Here is a 19,201-nt window from a genome sequence, read left to right as displayed (position 1 = left end):
GAAATTAAAAACACCAGAGCAGCACCAGACAGACACATATCGATGGTGGACATATCCTGAGCTCCATAAATACAAAGCAGAACGTGTAATAGTTCAATCAAAGTTAAATATCACCAACTGCACAAAACAGCAACAGCAAAACAAATTGAAAATCACTCCACTGCTGCACCCTCCACAGCATGACTCCCTGCCAAAATAAGGATGCCTCCTCCCCTCCTTACCTTCCTTTCTCCTCTCTCCTCCCCTCCCTCTCACTTTGTTAATCGCCCTTTCCGTTCCCTTTTAGGATACCCTCCTATCATTGCCCCCCTCACCTCTTCTCTCCACCCTTCCTCCCTCTCCACCATCTCTCTTCCTTTGCCTCCTCGCTCCCACCATCTGCTCCAGGGCTGAGCTACAGTACAGTTTTGCTTAAAAAGGGCGAAGTCTTCACACACACCTTTGAAATTCACCTTTGAAATTTCACTTTGACGCATGACATTGTTTCAAAGCAGGTACATCACAGAACCATTGTACAGAGAGGAATCTTAGCATGGTCAGAGTGCAATGGTATATTTTTTAGGGGTTTTAAACAAAACTATTGCGCTTCTGGCACCCTTCATCGTCAAAATAATTGCTGAATGAAACACTGACTGAGAACTGCATGCAGTCGCAGTAGTAGAATGCCTTTTCTTTCTATTGACGGTGTGCGTGTATGGGGCAATACACACAAATCCTGGTTTCTTGAGTCTCCTCTCATGATGGCTGTCCTGAGTGTATGTGCTCTGACATGTCAAGAAAACCTGGAACCGGCCACTTGTAGAGATTTAACGCTTTCTTCCTTCCCCTGTGCAGATGTGCATGCAAAAGAGCTTTGATAAAAATCCCACTAGATGATTGCAGATCTAATGAGGGCAATTTGCGCCATAGGCTCTGTCTAATTGATCATTATGGTGCGATAAGATAAGAATCGGTGTAAATGGATGCAGCAATCGAGTTTCCTCTTCCGACCGTGAAGGTAATTCTTCATAGAACTGGTAGCACAGCAGAAGACAGGAGGGTTTGCACAGCCAGAGTCTCAGCCTCGGGCCACAGAAGTGCTCGTGCTGTAGATCTCAAGAAGTTACCGGAGAGATGTTTGTTTAAAGACGATTGTTAAGGAATAAAACATCCTTAAAAATTTTAATGCGAGGGAAAGGAATGATCAAGCAGTTCATAAATAAAAAGATAAATAATGTTATATGTAAGGTGACTAACTTAACTGATATTTGCAGAGGGTTGCAAAGCCTTCTTGATTTTTAAAAGGTGTAAGACAACTTTTGTTTAAATATACTGTTGGCCTATAATATAACTGAATTAAATTGTTATTTTTAAAGTTTGGATTCTTATTTACAATATAAATAAAAACAATATCTCAAAGGATAAGGGCACGATGTTTTATTCTCAGAGCCTCTCTGCTAAACAGCCCTGCATTACAAAAGAACAGAACAAGTGTATTAAGTATGTTTTGTTGTTGGAAGTAAATAACAATATACATCATACAGACAGGAATTTGTATTAAAAGTTCCTAAAAATGAGTAGAATTCGCTTAAAATTCATCCAAATCTCTCGTTTCACACAAACTTCCTGCAGTTATTGCGTTTATCAGTCACTGTTATTGTTATGCATTGAATGACAAAATGTTGGGAAGTCTAAAAGAACAAACTATTTAACAAAAAATTGATGACGTTAAAATGCAAGATACAAAAATATCTGTACATTTAATTTGTATGATTATAAATGCTATGATTCAGTATCTAGATACTGATATGTAGACATCCCATGCAGTCGTCGGGTTCGGGAGGGGGAGGTTGAATGAGAGGGAGTGATGTGTGTATATACAGTGTTGTACAGTAGTGTTAGTGGCGGGGGGGGGGGAGGGGTGAGCAGGTATAGCCCTCTTGCTGTCCTTCCTTCTTTGTCTGTCTCTCATATGGATGTATTTTTCCCCTGTTTCTACCAAACCCCCTCTTTCTTGTCTTGTGTCTGTCTTTGTCGGTCTTTCTCTATCAATGTGTGTCTGTGTGTGTGTGTGTGTGTCTTTCTATGTGTGTTCCCCCCTCTCCTTCCTTCCCCTTCCTCCTCCTCTTCTTCTTCTGTCTCTGTCCCTGCCTTTCTTTCTGTCGCTGTCACTGACTCTCGCTGTCTCCACCTTCGATGAAACTCGACAGGAGCAGCACCCGGTAAAGTTCTTCCTCTGTCCCCCCCCCCCTGCTCTCCACCACCGGATCAAATTGGCTTCTCTCTCTTTCTTTCTTTGTTCTTCTGATCGTTCGTACTCATTCTCGCCATATCGTAGTTTGTCTTATTCTTCACCACCTCATGCCACAGGAAGTCATCCGCACACACATGTTCGTCAAGACGTTTCAAGGCTTTGATTTGATGCCCACAGGTTGTTGTTTTTAAAGAATAATGATTCTGCTGTTGCAAATGATTAGTGACACATACATTATGACAGTGATGCTCCACTTGCAGTCTATATTTTGGTTATCAAGCGGCTCTGAAGGCTACTCGTACCAGTGAAGATGAAATACAATACTGGAAATCAGCCAAGTGTACGTAGCTAAATAATGCGTAAAGCGACGTAAACTAGAAGAAGAGCATTGAGACATTTGGTGTATCAGTGTTATGTGAGAATATAGGGGCTTGCTATATGCTATGCTCCTGGGACATGCTGATCATATGGATACACAGACAGATGTATTATTGAGCAGTTTGAGAGGCTTCTGTGGACCTCCACTGTTGGCATCCATTATAGATATGAATCCAAACATTGCTGCTGCTGCGCTCCATAAAGACCGAGAGTAAAGAAGCCTTTGACAGACGCCTTACAGTCCGGCCTGTGTTGAGTGTTTCATACTCAAAACATAGACTTTGATTGTGTGGAGTATCACCTTAAGTAGCCATTTAAGGAACAGCCCATTTCAGGCAAACATCTGTTTATTAGGGGGTGACAGAATGATGAAACCGTGCGCTAACAATCCAACGAGACTCAAAGAGCTGCCGCCCTTATTATTATGCTAGAGTGTTGTGTGTGTGTGTGTGTGTGTGTGTGTGTGTGTGTGTGTGTGTGTGTGTGTGTGTGTGTGTGAGTCCTTGTATGTTTGTGTGTGTGTGCGCACGTACGGATGTTTTTAATTCCTAACACCTATGGCCTTACTGGGCTTTACTCTAATACTCTCAAGCTGCTCTGATAGAGAGACCTCAGTCCTACTCAACTTCAAAGAAGGAAGGCCCATTGATTATCGATTGAGTCTCACTCTCGCACACCAGTGAGCCAGTGAGCGAGAGGACACAGGACAATATAAGATGCATGTCCATACACACACACACACACACACACACACACCCACACACACACACCACCACCACCACATGCATGCACGTAGAACTTCCAAGGCTCAGACTCAATCAATCAGCCTCAAATTGAATTGTCTTAGGTTTTGTTCGACGGGAACTGAGTTCATAGTTAAAGAGCGCGCCTTGATGGACGACCTCTCTTCTGCTCGGGCGTGGCAGGCGTCCAGAAGCCTCCTGCCTTTCTCTTTTTTGAAAATGGCCCATCCACTTACAGTACAGATCAACTCGGCTATTTACTCACCTGACACCACACTTTTTCCTCACTGATATTGGTTTACGGGCATACAAATCATAAGCAGAATGTTCAGTTATGGGGTTCGCGACACACACGCGCGCGCGACCCACCCTAAACCGTACCCTCCGGTCGCTCTCATGGCACGTTTGACGCCATTGGTGCAACGTGTTTGTTTGTGTCACGACATGTGATGTTGTGTTCTGCAAGCGACATCACATGTCCCGAGAGTCTCACATAGCCGCCCTTTCCTGTTCTTGACTCCTTCGGTTCAGGTTGCAGTCCTGACCCGAAAGAAAGAAATACTAAATAACTTTCTGAAATCTGGATTTGAATGAAAGGAAGCTATGTGAAACATATCAGAATCAGTTCATTTAGTGTTTACAAATTCAGGATTATATCAACATAATCCTAGCCATGTAGTACTGAAAGTTCACGCTTCATGTTTCCACGTCTGAAACTCCCATTTGTTCCGAAGAACCGAACAGCGTGTTACACTGAAAAAGAAAGAAAGAGGTTTGGCTGGGCACTCTGCCGGGAGATGCCTGTCGATATGGAATGAGAGAATGTCTTATTGTATCATGGTGTAGATGATAACAAATAACGACGATGCGTCATGATGTCCAACCATGTTTGACGTGCACTTAAAAGTGTCTTTTGTCTGCAGAAGAAGAGACTGTAAGAGCTTTGATTGTCCTCACTGACGCACTGTAGCGTTTTTATACAGCACTACTGCAAGTGTCATATCATGTGTTTCTGTCACTTAGATCGTCAGATAACTTTAATGTAGTAATGATGTTAGAGGGTGCGGTAAGAGCCCCCACTCTCTGACACTGTTGTTGTACTTTGGCTGAACTGCAGAGGGAGCAGCAAGAGCAAAGACATCAGTACCATCAAGTCCCTTCGTGTGCTGAGGGTGCTGCGTCCTCTGAAGACCATCAAACGGCTCCCCAAGTTAAAGGTACCTTTACCCAAACTATCCCCAACTTCCTGCTGCCCTCTCTTAATCCGCTTTACAAATCCTACGTGTGTTTGTTAATGCGTCTCCATCTCTGCCTCGCAGGCCGTGTTTGACTGTGTGGTCAACTCTCTGAAGAACGTGCTGAACATCTTGATCGTCTACATGCTCTTCATGTTCATCTTCGCCGTGGTGGCCGTGCAGCTCTTCAAAGGCCGATTCTTCTTCTGCACGGACGAATCCAAAGAGTTTGAGCGTGACTGCAGGTCGGTTCAGAAATACAAACACAAAACTCAAACTATTATGCTCGGAAACGTAATCGCTTCACAGTTTTTTCAGCAGCACAGGGACAAGATTAATTCACAGTATTACAAGTTAGCTTCCACAGGTTTGTTTTCACATAGTGTTAATATCAAGAATGTGTTTCGCTCAGTACTTTCTGATTTGCACCATCTGTACCAAGTACTTCTAATTTATTAAGAGAAAGGATTGTCCGTTGGCACAGTATGGTACTCTCAAAGCGCCATAATTACCAAAGCTGGAGCTCATTTTGCTTCAGATACTTGTAGAGGAAACACAGAGATGAGCTGTACGGAAAGTTTGAACTTCTCTTAAAAAATATAGATCACTTCTTTGGTCAGTCGTGCAGATGCTGTGCAGATGGTGCCACCTAGAGGAAGTTGTTGGTCATTTTAATAATGATATTCAATGAACAGAAGACTTGTCCTTATGTGAACATGACCAGATATAGACATGCAGGGTGCATGGTCGTCCTCTTCTGCACAATATCTCTGCCTGTTTTTACTGATATTTGTATCGTGTGTTCCTTCAGGGGCGAGTACTTGGTGTATGATAGAGATGAGGTTAAAGCTCAGAAGCGGGAGTGGAAGAAGTACGATTTCCACTACGACAACGTGGCTTGGGCCCTGCTCACCCTCTTCACTGTCTCCACTGGAGAGGGGTGGCCGCAGTGAGTGGGATGCACACACACACACACGCACAGACATGCTGTAACGAGTTCCTTATTTGGGAATTTCTATATATTTAGTGGTAAATTATTTCATATATGAATGAAACCAACGTGTACTTATGCACATTTTATTGAAATGTCATGTTATTCTATAGTATATATAATAAAATATTATAATAAAAATGATATATATATATAATAAATAGTAGATATGTTCATGTAAAAACACACAAAATACACACAAATACTAATTTAAGCTGTTTTAACCACAAACTTCCCCGAACACATAACTGATTTTATTTTGTTTGTTTCATTCCTCTCTCCCTCTCGCAGGGTGTTAAAGCACTCAGTGGACTCCACCTATGAGAATCAGGGCCCTAGCCCGGGTTATAGGATGGAAATGTCCATCTTTTACGTGGTGTACTTCGTTGTCTTCCCCTTCTTCTTCGTAAACATCTTTGTGGCTCTCATCATCATCACCTTCCAGGAACAGGGGGATAAGATGATGGAGGACTACAGTTTAGAAAAGAATGAGGTGAGGAGAGAGGTCTCTGAATCTGTCTTTATTTTAAAGCGTCTTAAAGAGTTAAAAAGCAAAAGTAACTCTAACTCTCTGCTACTCTTCCCTCCCACAGAGAGCATGTATAGATTTCGCCATCAACGCCAGGCCTCTGACACGCCACATGCCGAAGAATAAACTGAGCTTCCAGTATCGCATGTGGCAGTTTGTGGTGTCTCCGCCCTTCGAGTACAGCATCATGGCTCTAATTGCGCTCAACACAATTGTCCTTATGATGAAGGTACACGTCTGTCTCAGTGTGGAGCGTCTGTACGTGTCTGATATTGAAAACTATGCATGAAGTGAAAGGTGTTACTTATAGTGATGAACTCACGGAGAATTTTCATTCTGCAGTGTCCCTCATTTGTGCATCTTTCAGCTCATTGTTTTGGTTGTATGGCTCGCAATTTTACTGTTTTAGTTTATTCTCATTAACCGCTTATCAGCAAACAATCCTGGTTAGTGACTAGCTGGGGAACACCGTGGAGCATTTAGTTTCTATAGAGCCAGATATTTCCCTCAGGAGTTGGTGGAGACCAAAACAGAGCTAAAAGAGAGAGAATATTAAACTTACATTGACTCCAAATCAATGTTTATGTTGTTCCGCGACTACTGGCTGTATAAACAGGTTAACTCGGCTACAATACGTCAAACTTATGTGTGATATTGAGCTTAGCTTGTGGAATCATGAATATGAACTTTAACTTTGCATTTACTTTTACTGTTCTCATTATTCGTCCATCTTTTTTTTTGTGTCTCTAGTTTGACGGTGCATCAGAAACGTATGATGAGGTCCTGAAGAACTTCAACATCGTATTTACCACCTTCTTCTTCATGGAATCAGTCCTCAAGGTCATCGCTTTTGGCCCTCTGGTAAGGCTGACAAAAAAGAGCCACAAACCTGCAGCACCGACACACACACACACACACACATATATATATATATATATTCCATATCTAGGTTGACCCGGTGTATATGCTTCACTGTTTCATCCTATTATTCATTTATAAAGTGGGTTATTTTGGTAGACAGAACTGGAGCATGTTCTTCCTGTCCCAGAACACACCGTGTCGCACAGCAGTCACGCTATCAGCCTTCTTTCAGCCTGTCTCCACGGTAACAACACCGCCATTGGCCAGGGTCGTGTCCCTGACTGACTGCAGTTCCAGGAGGATGTCATTGGCAGTGTTGGGGAGGCCACCAACTACTTCACGTTGGAAGAAGATGAACTACAGCAAAGCTACCCTTTGGAGAAATATAGTGTGGTTAACTACAGCTACTGAGAAAAACTGCACGTGATATAAAATGATCACAAAATACAATTCAAAAAGCTCACAGGTCATACTTAAAACAAAATATCCCACAAAAGAATATTTAACCTACATCTTAGACCGTTTCACCAACGAGAGCATTGATCTAAAAAAAATGGACCTTTTGTTTTACTCGTCAGTTTTGTAGCTTCTGACTTGAACAGTCTTTAAGTTGAACAGCTTGAACAAATGCATGGAAAGAAAACCAAGGCAGTTAAAGGGGGTTCAATTACAGTACAGAAGCAATGGTCAAATAAAATAAATAAATACAATTCTCTGTAGTTTCATTAAGTAACTATTCAAAAAATGAACAGAAAGTAGTGTAACTACTTGAACCACTATGCAAATATGAATGTAGTTGAAGTACCAGCAAGCTACTACAAAATGTATTTAAACTACTAGTTTGATTAAAGTTCACTACTGCTGAACACTGGCGATGTGCGAGCGTCTCTCTGTCTTTTCATTGGCTAACGTCTCCCACTTCTCTCTCTTTCCCAACAGAATTTCTTCAGAGATGCCTGGAACATTTTTGATTTTGTCTCCGTCCTTGGAAGCGTCACTGATATATTAGTGACAGAATTAGGGGTAAGTGATGTGGAGCGTTTTGATGTGACTTCACTTGATGGTTGAAGCTGAACACTAGTTGATCATTTGTCACATGAAACGGGTTCGGTGGACTCAGCTTTATTGTCAATGTCTTAGCCAGTCTTTTGATAGATCGTGGTTTTAGTTTCCTTTGTCTGTTCTCAGTAAATATACATTTGAATTGATTTAGAGGAGTCATCTGCAATGCTGCAACACTTACTCAGATCCTTTACTGAAAGTGCAAACAAGCAGAACTTTCACCCGCAATCATGATTTGTATTTTACCTTTTGATTTATGAGGTTATTGCAGAAGCCTACATTCAGCCTTTAACATCATTTCACAAGCAAAAGAGGTTCAATGCTAAGGAAGATTATTCCCTTCCCCCTGAAACCATCAGGTAAGCTGCAGAAATAATAGTTTTGGACTGATGTCCATCACACCATGTAGACACACACACACACACACACACACACACACACACACACACACACACACACACACACACACACACACAGGTGGGGCTGACTTGCAGGGGGCAACCTCACACTGACAACAATACTCAGGGAAGTCACTGCTCCGGGCCAAGAAATGTATTTATTTATTTATAACCTTTATTTAACCAGGATATGGCCTCATTGAGATTAAAAATCTTTTTAAGAGTGTCCTGTCCGAGACCGGCAGCAGCACAGTTACAGACAAAAACAACAATCACAACACAACATTAATGAAAACATTTACAGACCCAGCGGTCTGCTTCAGTGTCTTTAAGAGTCGCTTTAAGTCTGTTAGAGAGACCAGCTCTCTGAGCTTCAGCTCATTCTGCAGCAGGGTTTGAGGTTTGTTATGAATCTCAGTGGTCGACGGTATCCAGAGAGCTGAGGCTCTGAGACGATGCATTCATATAAACAACATCTCCATAGTTCAGCACAGAAACGTTGTAGAGACTCATCTCTTTCTGGCCTCCAAAGAAAGACAGGACTTGTTTCTAAAGTAATTTTTTGAAATTTAAGAAATAGTCCCGCACAAACCACTGTGGATTAAACATACTAGATATAACATATAACCTGGTAAATATTGAGCTGGCAGGTGGATTGTTTCCCTTCGACAGAACCAGGCTGCCTTATTCCCCTTGATTCTACTCTTTATGCTGAACTTTGCTAACCAGCTGCTGTGGTCGTGTAATACGTACAGTACAGATAGGAGAGTGGTATTGATTTTCTAATCTAAAGAGCCATCCACAGTAAGAACGATAACTATAACAATAAATATCAGGATGTGCGCATCTACACTGATGAAGGAATATTCTGTAAGCAGTGGCGCCGAGCTGCACGCTTCATCTGTTGCTGAGCCATAAAAACAATATTGATTATCAGACACCCCATCAGCACCAAAGGCCATCTGGCAGAAGGACATGTTGTAGGTAAAATTAAGTTTGTTTGTGTGTTATTTGCAGCGTAATATTATGTTACATGTACATTTAATAAGTTGTATATCATAATAGCCAAGACTAGAGTAGACCATTTAAAAAGGGTTTCCTAAATGCCGTTTATTTATCTTGTTCTTATTAATAAGCATGTGAATCATTAGAAGAGAGAGAGGTAGGTGGATTTTGATTGGCTGTCGGTGTTTCTATCTTTCATCAAATCAGAAAGTGATCCAAACAAAACCGTTCGCTGCTATTATAGTTGCATTGTGGATTCTGCCCTCCACTTGTGTTAGAACGTTTTAAGCAATACATTTATAGATATCTTTATAGTTATTGTTCTTGGTGTGGACGGTCTTAACTCGAAAATGTTAACTTTTCCCTCAACTAACATCAAGTTTTGTTTCCTTGTCATGGTGTTAATTCTGTTAAATGTAATCTGTCAGACTAAATGATTCATGCAGATTTCTGATGCTAAAGAGATCAACAGAGAGACATTAGCTGCACTGTGCAGGTATCAAAGGTCTGTGTGTGTCTATATGTTGTGTGCACATTAGTGTAAAGAAGGTTTCTATTCACAATTAAGTGTCCAGTTCTGGATTGGTGTGCAGCATTCCATCAAGCTAGAACGTGAAATGATCATAAAGTCCATATTGTCCGTATTCCAATCACAACCAATAACTTTAAGTGCAACTGGAGAACAGACATGTGGAGTCTGAGGTTTGGGGCTAAATTTGTACCAGATTGTACCTTTAATGTGCTTTTGTTTATCTCCCTGTTAAGTGTGTTCTTTGTATGTCTATCTATGTTTTTTTCTATACCAATGAGCTTAATATGATTATAACGATAAGACTCAATATATGTGTAATTAATTAGCAATTTCAGCCCCTCTCTGTTGTCCAGTTACCGTATATATATTTTAACGTTACACCAAACAGCGAATTTGAATCTGGGTTTCACCTCTCTGACGTGAACTGAAGTCTTCTTCTCATTCACACTGACTTGATTAGAAGTAAGTGTGCTAATTACTGCACAACAACTGTTTTCGGAGGATTAAGTTCACCTTCTGAACGTTCTGGACCTGCTAAATCTACATCTGAACAGACATTAATTGACACCAGTGGAGTTTTCAACAGTGAACTGATCATTTCAGACATCTGATTGATTCTCTGTCAGCTTGCAGCAGCAAACCTGCTGTTTTATCACATCTGACGTTTCCACGGCAGGTAAAAGCTAGTGTTAGTATTGACAGGTTTTTTGGTTGCATAGTTACCTTGTGTGGGCAAAGCCAAAAAGCAGCTATTACTTCAGTTTAAATAAGATGGTGCTCTCTTGTTGCAGCTCTGAGGACTAAATGTCCCCAGAAATAAAGTAAAATCTACCTCACAAGACAAGATCCTTTGACTTTAGCTCCACTAACGGACAGTTGCAAGCCTGCAAATCATATAAGGAGAAAATAACGCTCTGAACACGTAGGTCCAGTGCAAGCATTTAACAATAAATAAATATCTCATAGCTTATAATGACAGGAAATGCAAATCACAACCACCTTGCTTTAATACAGACTTAACTTAAAATACATTAAAATAGCAAAGTAAGATTACTTCACATTTTCTGGGTAGGCCAGAACCCCTTTATGGACTCATTTGGAACAAGGTTGTAACCATCCAATGCTCAACCTCCCAGAATAAGACAGCACTACATGGTTGTTTTGAATATCGCCTACTCATGGTGGACATAGTCAACGTGACGTCACCCATTGGTTTGTGGACTTTGGCATTTAAGCGTAAAGATTGGCTTTTTGCCGTCGACATCTTGGTTTTTGGCTGATGACAACTTGTTTTCTTTGGAACCAGAAGTGACACAAGAGGCTGTAGCTAAGTAACTGAATACCAAACACATTTTTAGGCGACGAAAGTTGTTTACTGAGGTGATAAACCAAGTGAGAAGTAGGATCATTTTCTCATAGACTTCTATTAAATCTGACTTCTTTCGCTCCCTGATAGCTATTCTAAATGATTCAAGTTTAAGGAACTTCGCATTGGCTTCACTTTTCAGAGCCAGCTGGCATCAAAGAGGGGCTGAACATACTGTAACTCCAAACCACTCACTAACTGTTGTTGTTGACTTGAACTTGTGTTTCACTGCCTTTTTAATGACACCCATAATGATTCCGTCTCCCTCTTCTATCTCTTTACATGCTTTCTTTAAACCTCTCTACTTTGTTGGCGCCCTACGCCCCTCCTACTCCCTCCTCCTCTGATAAAATCCATCCAATCAAAATGCACTATGAAATCCTTCATCGTGTTCTCCATCCGTGCTGCGCCATGACATGTGGTGGTGGTGCTGTGATGATGATGATGATAATGATGGTGATGGTGTGCGTTTCGCCCCATGCCCCTGCCCCAAAAACCACACGACCAACCCCAACACCCCCCCCCTCCTCCCCACCCCCACAAAAATGTCTCTCAACCACTCACAATGTACTTCAACTTACCAAAAAATTTAAAATAAACACCCTCCCCATTCATCTTTCTACATCTTGGCACATGTAGAATCTGGTTGGTTTGTAATTTATCTCTCAAAGCTTTATGCTGCATCCTCATTGGTCATGCGTACACCCCCAACCCATTCCTTACCCCCAGTCACCCGCTCCCCCATGACCAGTCTTAACCTTGACCCCAGTGCATGTGCTTCCTGGATGATATCCTTTTAAACTATTTGTGCTTGATGACAAAGAGAGGTTCATTATTAACGTAAGACATGTAATAAGATGTACTATAGTCAATTCCCTAGAAAACTTTAGAAAACATTTACATTTAAAACATGTAGGTAGAGCTCAAATCAAATATCACAATATGTTTTTAACAATCATCTCATTAGTGATATTGCGATGATATTGTAGTGTTGATTATTGGTGCTTTCACACAATTTTTGATCATCAGTATAAGAATGTAATGACTAAGTGGGTAAAGGCAAATAACAGAACAGTCTGGTAAGTTCAGAAAATCACATCAAGGTCTTTAAAACCAGGATGAGACACAAGCTGTTCTCAGACACTGTTCCTGGCTATACCTTCAAAAAGTGATGCACTGTAATGAACTGAACCAGGAAGTATAAAACCACAATCTTCTTTCCTAACTCAGTTGTTTTGTTTGCTAAACGTAACCAAGTTGTCTCCTGCGAAGACAGAAGTTTATTTTGAAAAGACTGTGTGTACGTAACAAGCAGAAATTGACACATGTTGCTGGATATTTGAGGTAAAAGGAGGAATAACTTTTCATAAGAATCGTTGTATGAAGATGTGTTGAAAGACAACCCGTGCCATATTACGATATCCACAATCTAAGACCACATATAGTTTCATGTCCCGATCTATATGATATAATATGGATATATTACCCAGCCCTACATGTAGGACATGACAACATTAGCAGATAGTATTTACCAGTACTTGCCTCGTTCATTTATACAATCTGATGCAAAATTTAAAAAACTAAATCTCACGCTCTTAGTGCAACTAAATAAGTGAATGTGTGACTCAGAGTTTAGGATGTGCTTGGCCCACTGGCCCCTTCTGGTCTGCATGTAGGCCAGTTCTTCCCTCAATAAGTATGCTGCCATGCCGAAAATATGCCTGCACCGAGGCTGCTCGCTAGTCCCTCCTCTCCCTCTTCATGCTCCTCTTCCGGCCTTGCCTGTCAACCACAAAATGTCAGAGCCGCAGCAGGGAGTTTGGCTGTTGTACATTACATTATCCTCTTTGTGACACTGTAAAAAAACACAAAAATCAGCAATTCATTGGGCCGAATCCACGTCGAGACAGTAGTGCCGTAGTGTTTAAGGGCATTTTCACACTTGGACTTTATACCCGAGTCTGTACTTTGTTTCTTCAGTCGTCTAGCATCCAGCAGCACCTTAAACACGACACATAGTAGAAATTAAGAAACATTACAGAATAATTTTTACCATTTGTTTAGGGTTATCTTTTCTCCTAATTTCACCAACAATATTATTTATTGCATCCCAATGTGGGATGAAGTTCATTTGTCATGTAGACCTTTAACATTGGACATGGACAATATAATTTAGTGCTCCGATGAACAGCACGCTCAAAGCCAACCAGAGACCAGATTTCTGGAATGAGTTCAATGAGAGAAAAACCTCAGAGCTTCAACCCAAGTGTGAAAATGCACCAAGTTTCTACAACTCTGATACACAACGGCTGCTGTTCTCTGGAGATGAGACGCCAGATTTCATCTGATTTTGAAAAGAAAACTCCCCAAACATTTTATAGAGTTGAGTGTCACAGACAACCCTAAGCCACGCTCTTTGTATGTGTGTGTGTGTGTGTGTGTGTGTGTGTGTGTGTGTGTGTGTGTGTGTGGTTGACAGGCACAGTGCATTGTGTGGCCTGCTTGCCCCCCAGAGATCAGTGCATTTGGTTCTAAAAAAAAAGCGTTCTGCTGTACCAGATTGGATGATGACCTTTAGACTCTTTGAATTATGATTTTCCTTATTTCCTCTCTTTTTCTTTCTTTAGTTTTTTCTTTGTCTTTTGACCTTTTCCCTGTCTTTCTCCCATTTATACTTGTATCTACTGAAATCCATTATGTTGCAGTTGGTTTTGTTTTGTTGGGTTTGATTCCCCCCCTCTCTCTTTGACCTCTCTTTCTTCCGGTATTGTTTATGGTTTTTGTGTTTGGTAGAGGGAGGTTGTGCAGGTGTCATGTGTTTGGTGGAACTGACTGCGCTCTTCCTTTGTACTGTAGAATAACTTCATCAACTTGAGCTTCCTGAGGCTGTTCAGAGCAGCTCGCCTCATCAAGCTGCTGAGACAAGGAGAGACCATACGCATCCTGCTGTGGACCTTCGTCCAATCCTTTAAGGTACTAGTGCCCAGTTGAATGGGACGATTGCTTGGCCCCTAGAATGGCTAATCTGATTTATTCACACTTAACCCTTCACTAATACAAGGGTGAAAGCTATTGGATGAATGGTTCTTGAGATATGCGAAGGACAGTCATACATACATACACAGACAGACAGAAAGACATAGATGCCTTCCTTTATAGTTAGAAGATGCTGCTTCATCGCCAACTTTTGGCCAAATGGCACCAAACTTTTCCGGGTCACTCAGACATCACCTCTACACATGTCCACCAAATGGGGTTGCAATAACAAAAAGAGTTCAGGAGATATGGTACTTTTTCTGACTTGGTCCAGAGATGATCTGTACAAAATATGGTGGCGACTCCACAACATTTGTAGGAGGAGGGAAAAAACAGATTTGGACACAATTCAAAATGGCGGAAAATCGATCCAAAAGGATTTTGTTTCTAAGACTTATAGTTCAAAGCCAGTTGAGGTGGTTCGGGCATCTAGTAAGGATGCTACCTGGGCGCCTCCCTAGGGAGGTGTTCCAGGCACGTCCAGCTGGGAGGAGACCCTGGAAAGACCCAGGACTCGGTGGAGAGATTATATCTCCTCACTGGCCTGGGAACGCCTCGGGATCCCCCAGTCGGAGCTGGAGGATGTGGCCCGGAGAAGGGAAGATTGGGATTCCTTACTGGAGCTGCTGCCCCCGCAACCCGAACCCGGATAAGCGGTGGACGATGGATGGATGGACAGTTCAAAAGTTACAGGCCAAAACGTGAAATTTGTTGTTTTAGCGCCACCATCAGTCCAAACTGCACCACATTCGACACTGTACACCTTTGGGTCCTCAGCAATACAACCACCAAGTGTGAAGTCAACCGGATGAAAGGTTCTCGAGATAGAACAAACACACACACACAGACGGAGACTTCTTGCTTAATAGTTCGAATACCTTCAGTCGTTAACACAGAATGTACATATAGTCACGATACATGTACGGGCTCTTACAAATAATTCCTCTCCCTCTTGTCTGGCAGGCTCTACCATACGTGTGTCTGCTCATTGCCATGCTCTTCTTCATCTATGCCATCATCGGCATGCAGGTGAGTTCTGCCTATCTGCACTTTTGAATTTGATATGTTGTTATATGTTATAGGACTTTTTACCATCAGTACATTTTCTCTGCATTAGAAGAAATATTCACATCCTTTAGAAAACCACCATGTAAAAATACTCTTTTCAAAAATGACAGCCAGCTAAATGTCCTTTAAGTATCAAAACTAAACGTACTGCTTATGCAGGAGCAGTGGCTCTATAATATACTACATATTGTACTGTTGGATTATTGTTACTGTGCTCATTAACGTGTACACAACCTGTTGATGCATAATTTAAACTTTATCCTCAGAGTGCAGAATATACAGTAATGTTTTCTTTCCTTTGTTGTGTGTAGTTGTTTGGGAATGTGGCTCTCGGTGAAGAAGGAGAGAGTGCCATCAACGAGCACAATAACTTCAGAACCTTCATCATGGCCCTAATGCTGCTGTTCAGGTGAGTTTTAGCTTCTCTTTTACTCTCTTTTATATATTTTTTTATATATATATTAAATTAGTTATTAGGTGGTCATCAGCCTGATGGATGGCTTCAGCAACTAGTATGTTTTATCATCCACATGGTTGAGCGAGAAACGTGAAAACAACACGTTCTAACATGTTGAGAAACTGAAGCATTTCTCAAATTCAATCTTTGTGATGCTTTCTCATGTTCCCAGAGCTGCGCCACAGCATCACCGTACTCTGCATGTTTGAGTAGCTGCTGACGCCTCTTGGACGCTTACTGTCAATGAAATGCCTTCTTGTGTTTGATCACTCTTTCATGTGTTGCGATGTGTTTCCCTCATGCAGGAGCGCAACGGGCGAGGCGTGGCATGACATCATGTTGGCCTGTCTGGGTGGTAAGGAATGCGACCCGGCCTCAGGGAACACAGAACCTGAATGTGGCAGCACCTTTGCCTACACGTACTTTGTCTCCTTCATCTTCCTCTGCTCTTTCCTGGTGAGAAAAACATTGAGAACATTTATTTTATATTGAATACTGAGTGTTCACGAAGAAGTGAATAATATCATATGTTTCTTAATAATCCCTCCTTTCTTGTTACGTCATATTCCAATTTGGATACTTCTGTTGGTACACTGCCATGTAGTACACTGTGTTTGATTGTTTCAACCTAAAGAAGAAAAATGTTTTCCATGAGCTGATATATTCGTTCCAGATGCTGAATCTGTTTGTGGCCGTCATCATGGACAACTTTGAGTATCTGACCAGAGACTCGTCTATCCTGGGGCCGCATCACCTGGACGAGTATGTAAGGATATGGGCCGAGTACGACCCTGCCGCCTGGTGAGTGGCACACACACACACTCATACACGCAAAGGTAGAAACACACAAGAAGTATCAAATACAAAGTGTATTATACAAAGATGTCACACGCACATTTCTGATGTGTAGCGTAAAACTAAGTTGGCAAACATTAGATGTGTCCACAGACGTTTTATGCTGAATGTAACGTAACTCTTAACCCTTGACTTTCTCTCCCGTCCCAAAACGGGGCAAAGACTGGAGTTATGACCTCATCCAGGAAGTGTTAAGATGAAACAGGATCTACATCATGTGATGATAGAAGTTAAAAGTGGGTCAGTTAAAGCTGGCCCTGAGCAAAGAGTGATCCAGCTCTCTCTCTCTCTCTCTCTCTCTCTCTCTGTCTCTCTCTGTCTCTCTCTCTCTCTACCTCACTCTATCTCTCTCTCTCTCTGTCTCTCTCTCTCACTCCCTCTCTCTCTCTCTCCCTCTCTCTCTCGCTCTCTCTGTCTCTCTCTCTCCATCTCTCTCTTCCTCTCTGGCTCTCTCTCTCTCCCTCACTCTATCTCTCTCTCTCTGTCTCTCTCTCTCACTCTCTCTCTCTCGCTCTCCCTCTCTCTCTCTGAAACATTCTGCCTTGTCTCTCACTTTGCACAATAAGTGCACAGCTGAGAAGAATGTGACCCTCTCCTCTTCCTCCTCTGCCCTCTGTAATGAGTGTGTCTCAGTGTAAATAAATGCTCTCTCCTCTTCTGCCTTTCCTTTTTCTTCCTCTCTATTATCTATCTTATCTCCTCTTTTTCTTTCTCCACTCTTTCTAACTCTCTGTATTCTGTGTGTTCCCTCACCTAACCTCCCCTCCTTGTATTTTTCTTGCAGCGGGCGCATACATTATAAGGATATGTACAGTTTATTGCGAGTTATCTCCCCTCCCCTGGGCCTTGGCAAGAAATGCCCACATAGGGTGGCCTGCAAGGTTTGGACCAAACCCCTAAAGCACAAACTTAAACGCAACCTGCTCGCCTTTAAGAGACTGGAATGAATGTCGCTCTTTATCACTTTTAAAACAGATTCTTTCCAATTTCAACTTTTTATTTCATTTGGTTTGATTTTTCTGTTTGGGTTTGCATTATTCAGTTGTTTTAATCATTTCACCATTGAATCATTTTTGGGGGGGAGGGTTTCTGTTGTAATTGCATTCTGACATGACAATGAGAATGTTTGGGACAATGCAGAAATGCACACACACACTCTTGTACACACACACACACACCGATAGCGGTGTGTGAAGCATGAGGTGGTGCACTGCACTCGCTATTGTCTTCTGACTGAACGCTGGGAAAATGACACTGATGTGTTGACTTTTAATTCAGCAGTATGTTAACTCCAGAGTTTAGACTTTGTCTTTTATTTCTGCTTGCTGTCTAATTTTGCCTGGGCAGGAAATGGTTGAGCAATGTGCATTGTTCTTGTTTGAGTTGGGGTTTGGGGGGAGGGAGGTGGGGTTACTTTAGTACAGAGACTTATGCAGAGAGGGCTTGGTCTGAATACGGTCACCACGCTAACCGACGTAGCTGTTAGCTAGGCCAGTGTTTCCCATCCATGTGTCATTGAGGTTCATGGGTCTGCAGGTTTGTTGCAGATTATTGTGCCTCCATGGCACATGTTTGTGAACCACTGTGCTAAGCAGCCTGTAATATTTAACTTTAAAGCCACTATATGTACTGAAAGTCAGAATTGTACACTCTGAAAGGGTTTCTATGGGTCCCTAAAAAAATTAATGCTACTTTTGTGTTAACTGGAAATAATCCAGATCCTCAGAATTAACGTTTTGCTCGGCGGGAGAACGGAACCACGATTGAAATAAAGGTTTCCAATTCTAACCCTAATTTATATTAATTCAAGTACTTAAAGTAATTCTAGGACTTATTTTGAATTCTGCAGAAACTCTGTCCTACATATAGTGGCTTTAAGGATTCAAGGAATCACAACGAGTGTCAGGCCTGTTACAAGCTCTTCTTAAAGACTGCACACAACAATGCAGAAGGAAATGCCTCGTCACCTTCCAGTCTCAACCTACCCTGATCTGCCGTAGCTTACATCTTCTCTTCAAGGAACTCCTTTGTGTACATTAGAACCACACGTTCCTTCTCGTTGGCCACTGTCATGATGAATACTCAGATCTCGTTGCTTCTCCCGTCTACATTTGTTATGTAAGCAGAGAGCTGGCATATCCCACATGCTTGTGTTGGCACACCTTGAGTGGAGAATGTAACAGGCCTTAAAGTAACAGTTTACATTCACTGCTACCTGAAATACTATAATAATAATCATAATAATAATAATAATAATAATAATAATATGGCCAAACCTGCTCTGTTTGTGGCTCTGGTGTCTGGGGAAAGAAGGAAAGGGGCAGGGTGTGTGTGTGGTTTGGGGCAGGGACTCTGGACATAAGAAGGTCTTGTGTCCACCAGGTACCTCTCATTACTTCCTGAGTCGACAGATGCTCGTGGGAAGAATAGTTGGTCATGACTTCTGTGTTTA

General features: G+C 41.8%; 1 protein-coding gene across 1 annotated transcript in view; it reads left to right on the top strand.

Moving 5' to 3' along the window:
- The window catches only part of cacna1ab (calcium channel, voltage-dependent, P/Q type, alpha 1A subunit, b), a 98,866-nt gene that overhangs the window by 46,376 nt on the left and 33,289 nt on the right, over positions 1–19,201 (top strand). Inside the window, exons 26-38 of the mRNA XM_029427294.1 lie at positions 4,472–4,571; positions 4,674–4,834; positions 5,401–5,538; positions 5,872–6,073; positions 6,174–6,338; positions 6,860–6,970; positions 7,910–7,993; positions 14,190–14,306; positions 15,333–15,398; positions 15,749–15,846; positions 16,200–16,350; positions 16,568–16,695; positions 17,534–17,630. Of these exons, the coding sequence (XP_029283154.1) occupies positions 4,472–4,571; positions 4,674–4,834; positions 5,401–5,538; positions 5,872–6,073; positions 6,174–6,338; positions 6,860–6,970; positions 7,910–7,993; positions 14,190–14,306; positions 15,333–15,398; positions 15,749–15,846; positions 16,200–16,350; positions 16,568–16,695; positions 17,534–17,630 (1,618 nt within the window). The remainder of the gene's footprint in view (positions 1–4,471; positions 4,572–4,673; positions 4,835–5,400; positions 5,539–5,871; positions 6,074–6,173; positions 6,339–6,859; positions 6,971–7,909; positions 7,994–14,189; positions 14,307–15,332; positions 15,399–15,748; positions 15,847–16,199; positions 16,351–16,567; positions 16,696–17,533; positions 17,631–19,201) is intronic.

The sequence above is a fragment of the Cottoperca gobio genome, unplaced genomic scaffold (genome assembly GCF_900634415.1).
Source record: "Cottoperca gobio unplaced genomic scaffold, fCotGob3.1 fCotGob3_30arrow_ctg1, whole genome shotgun sequence".
NCBI classification, from domain to species: domain Eukaryota; kingdom Metazoa; phylum Chordata; class Actinopteri; order Perciformes; family Bovichtidae; genus Cottoperca; species Cottoperca gobio.
The sequence above is the reverse complement of the archived record's forward strand: the minus strand, read 5'-3'. Positions and strand labels throughout refer to the sequence as shown.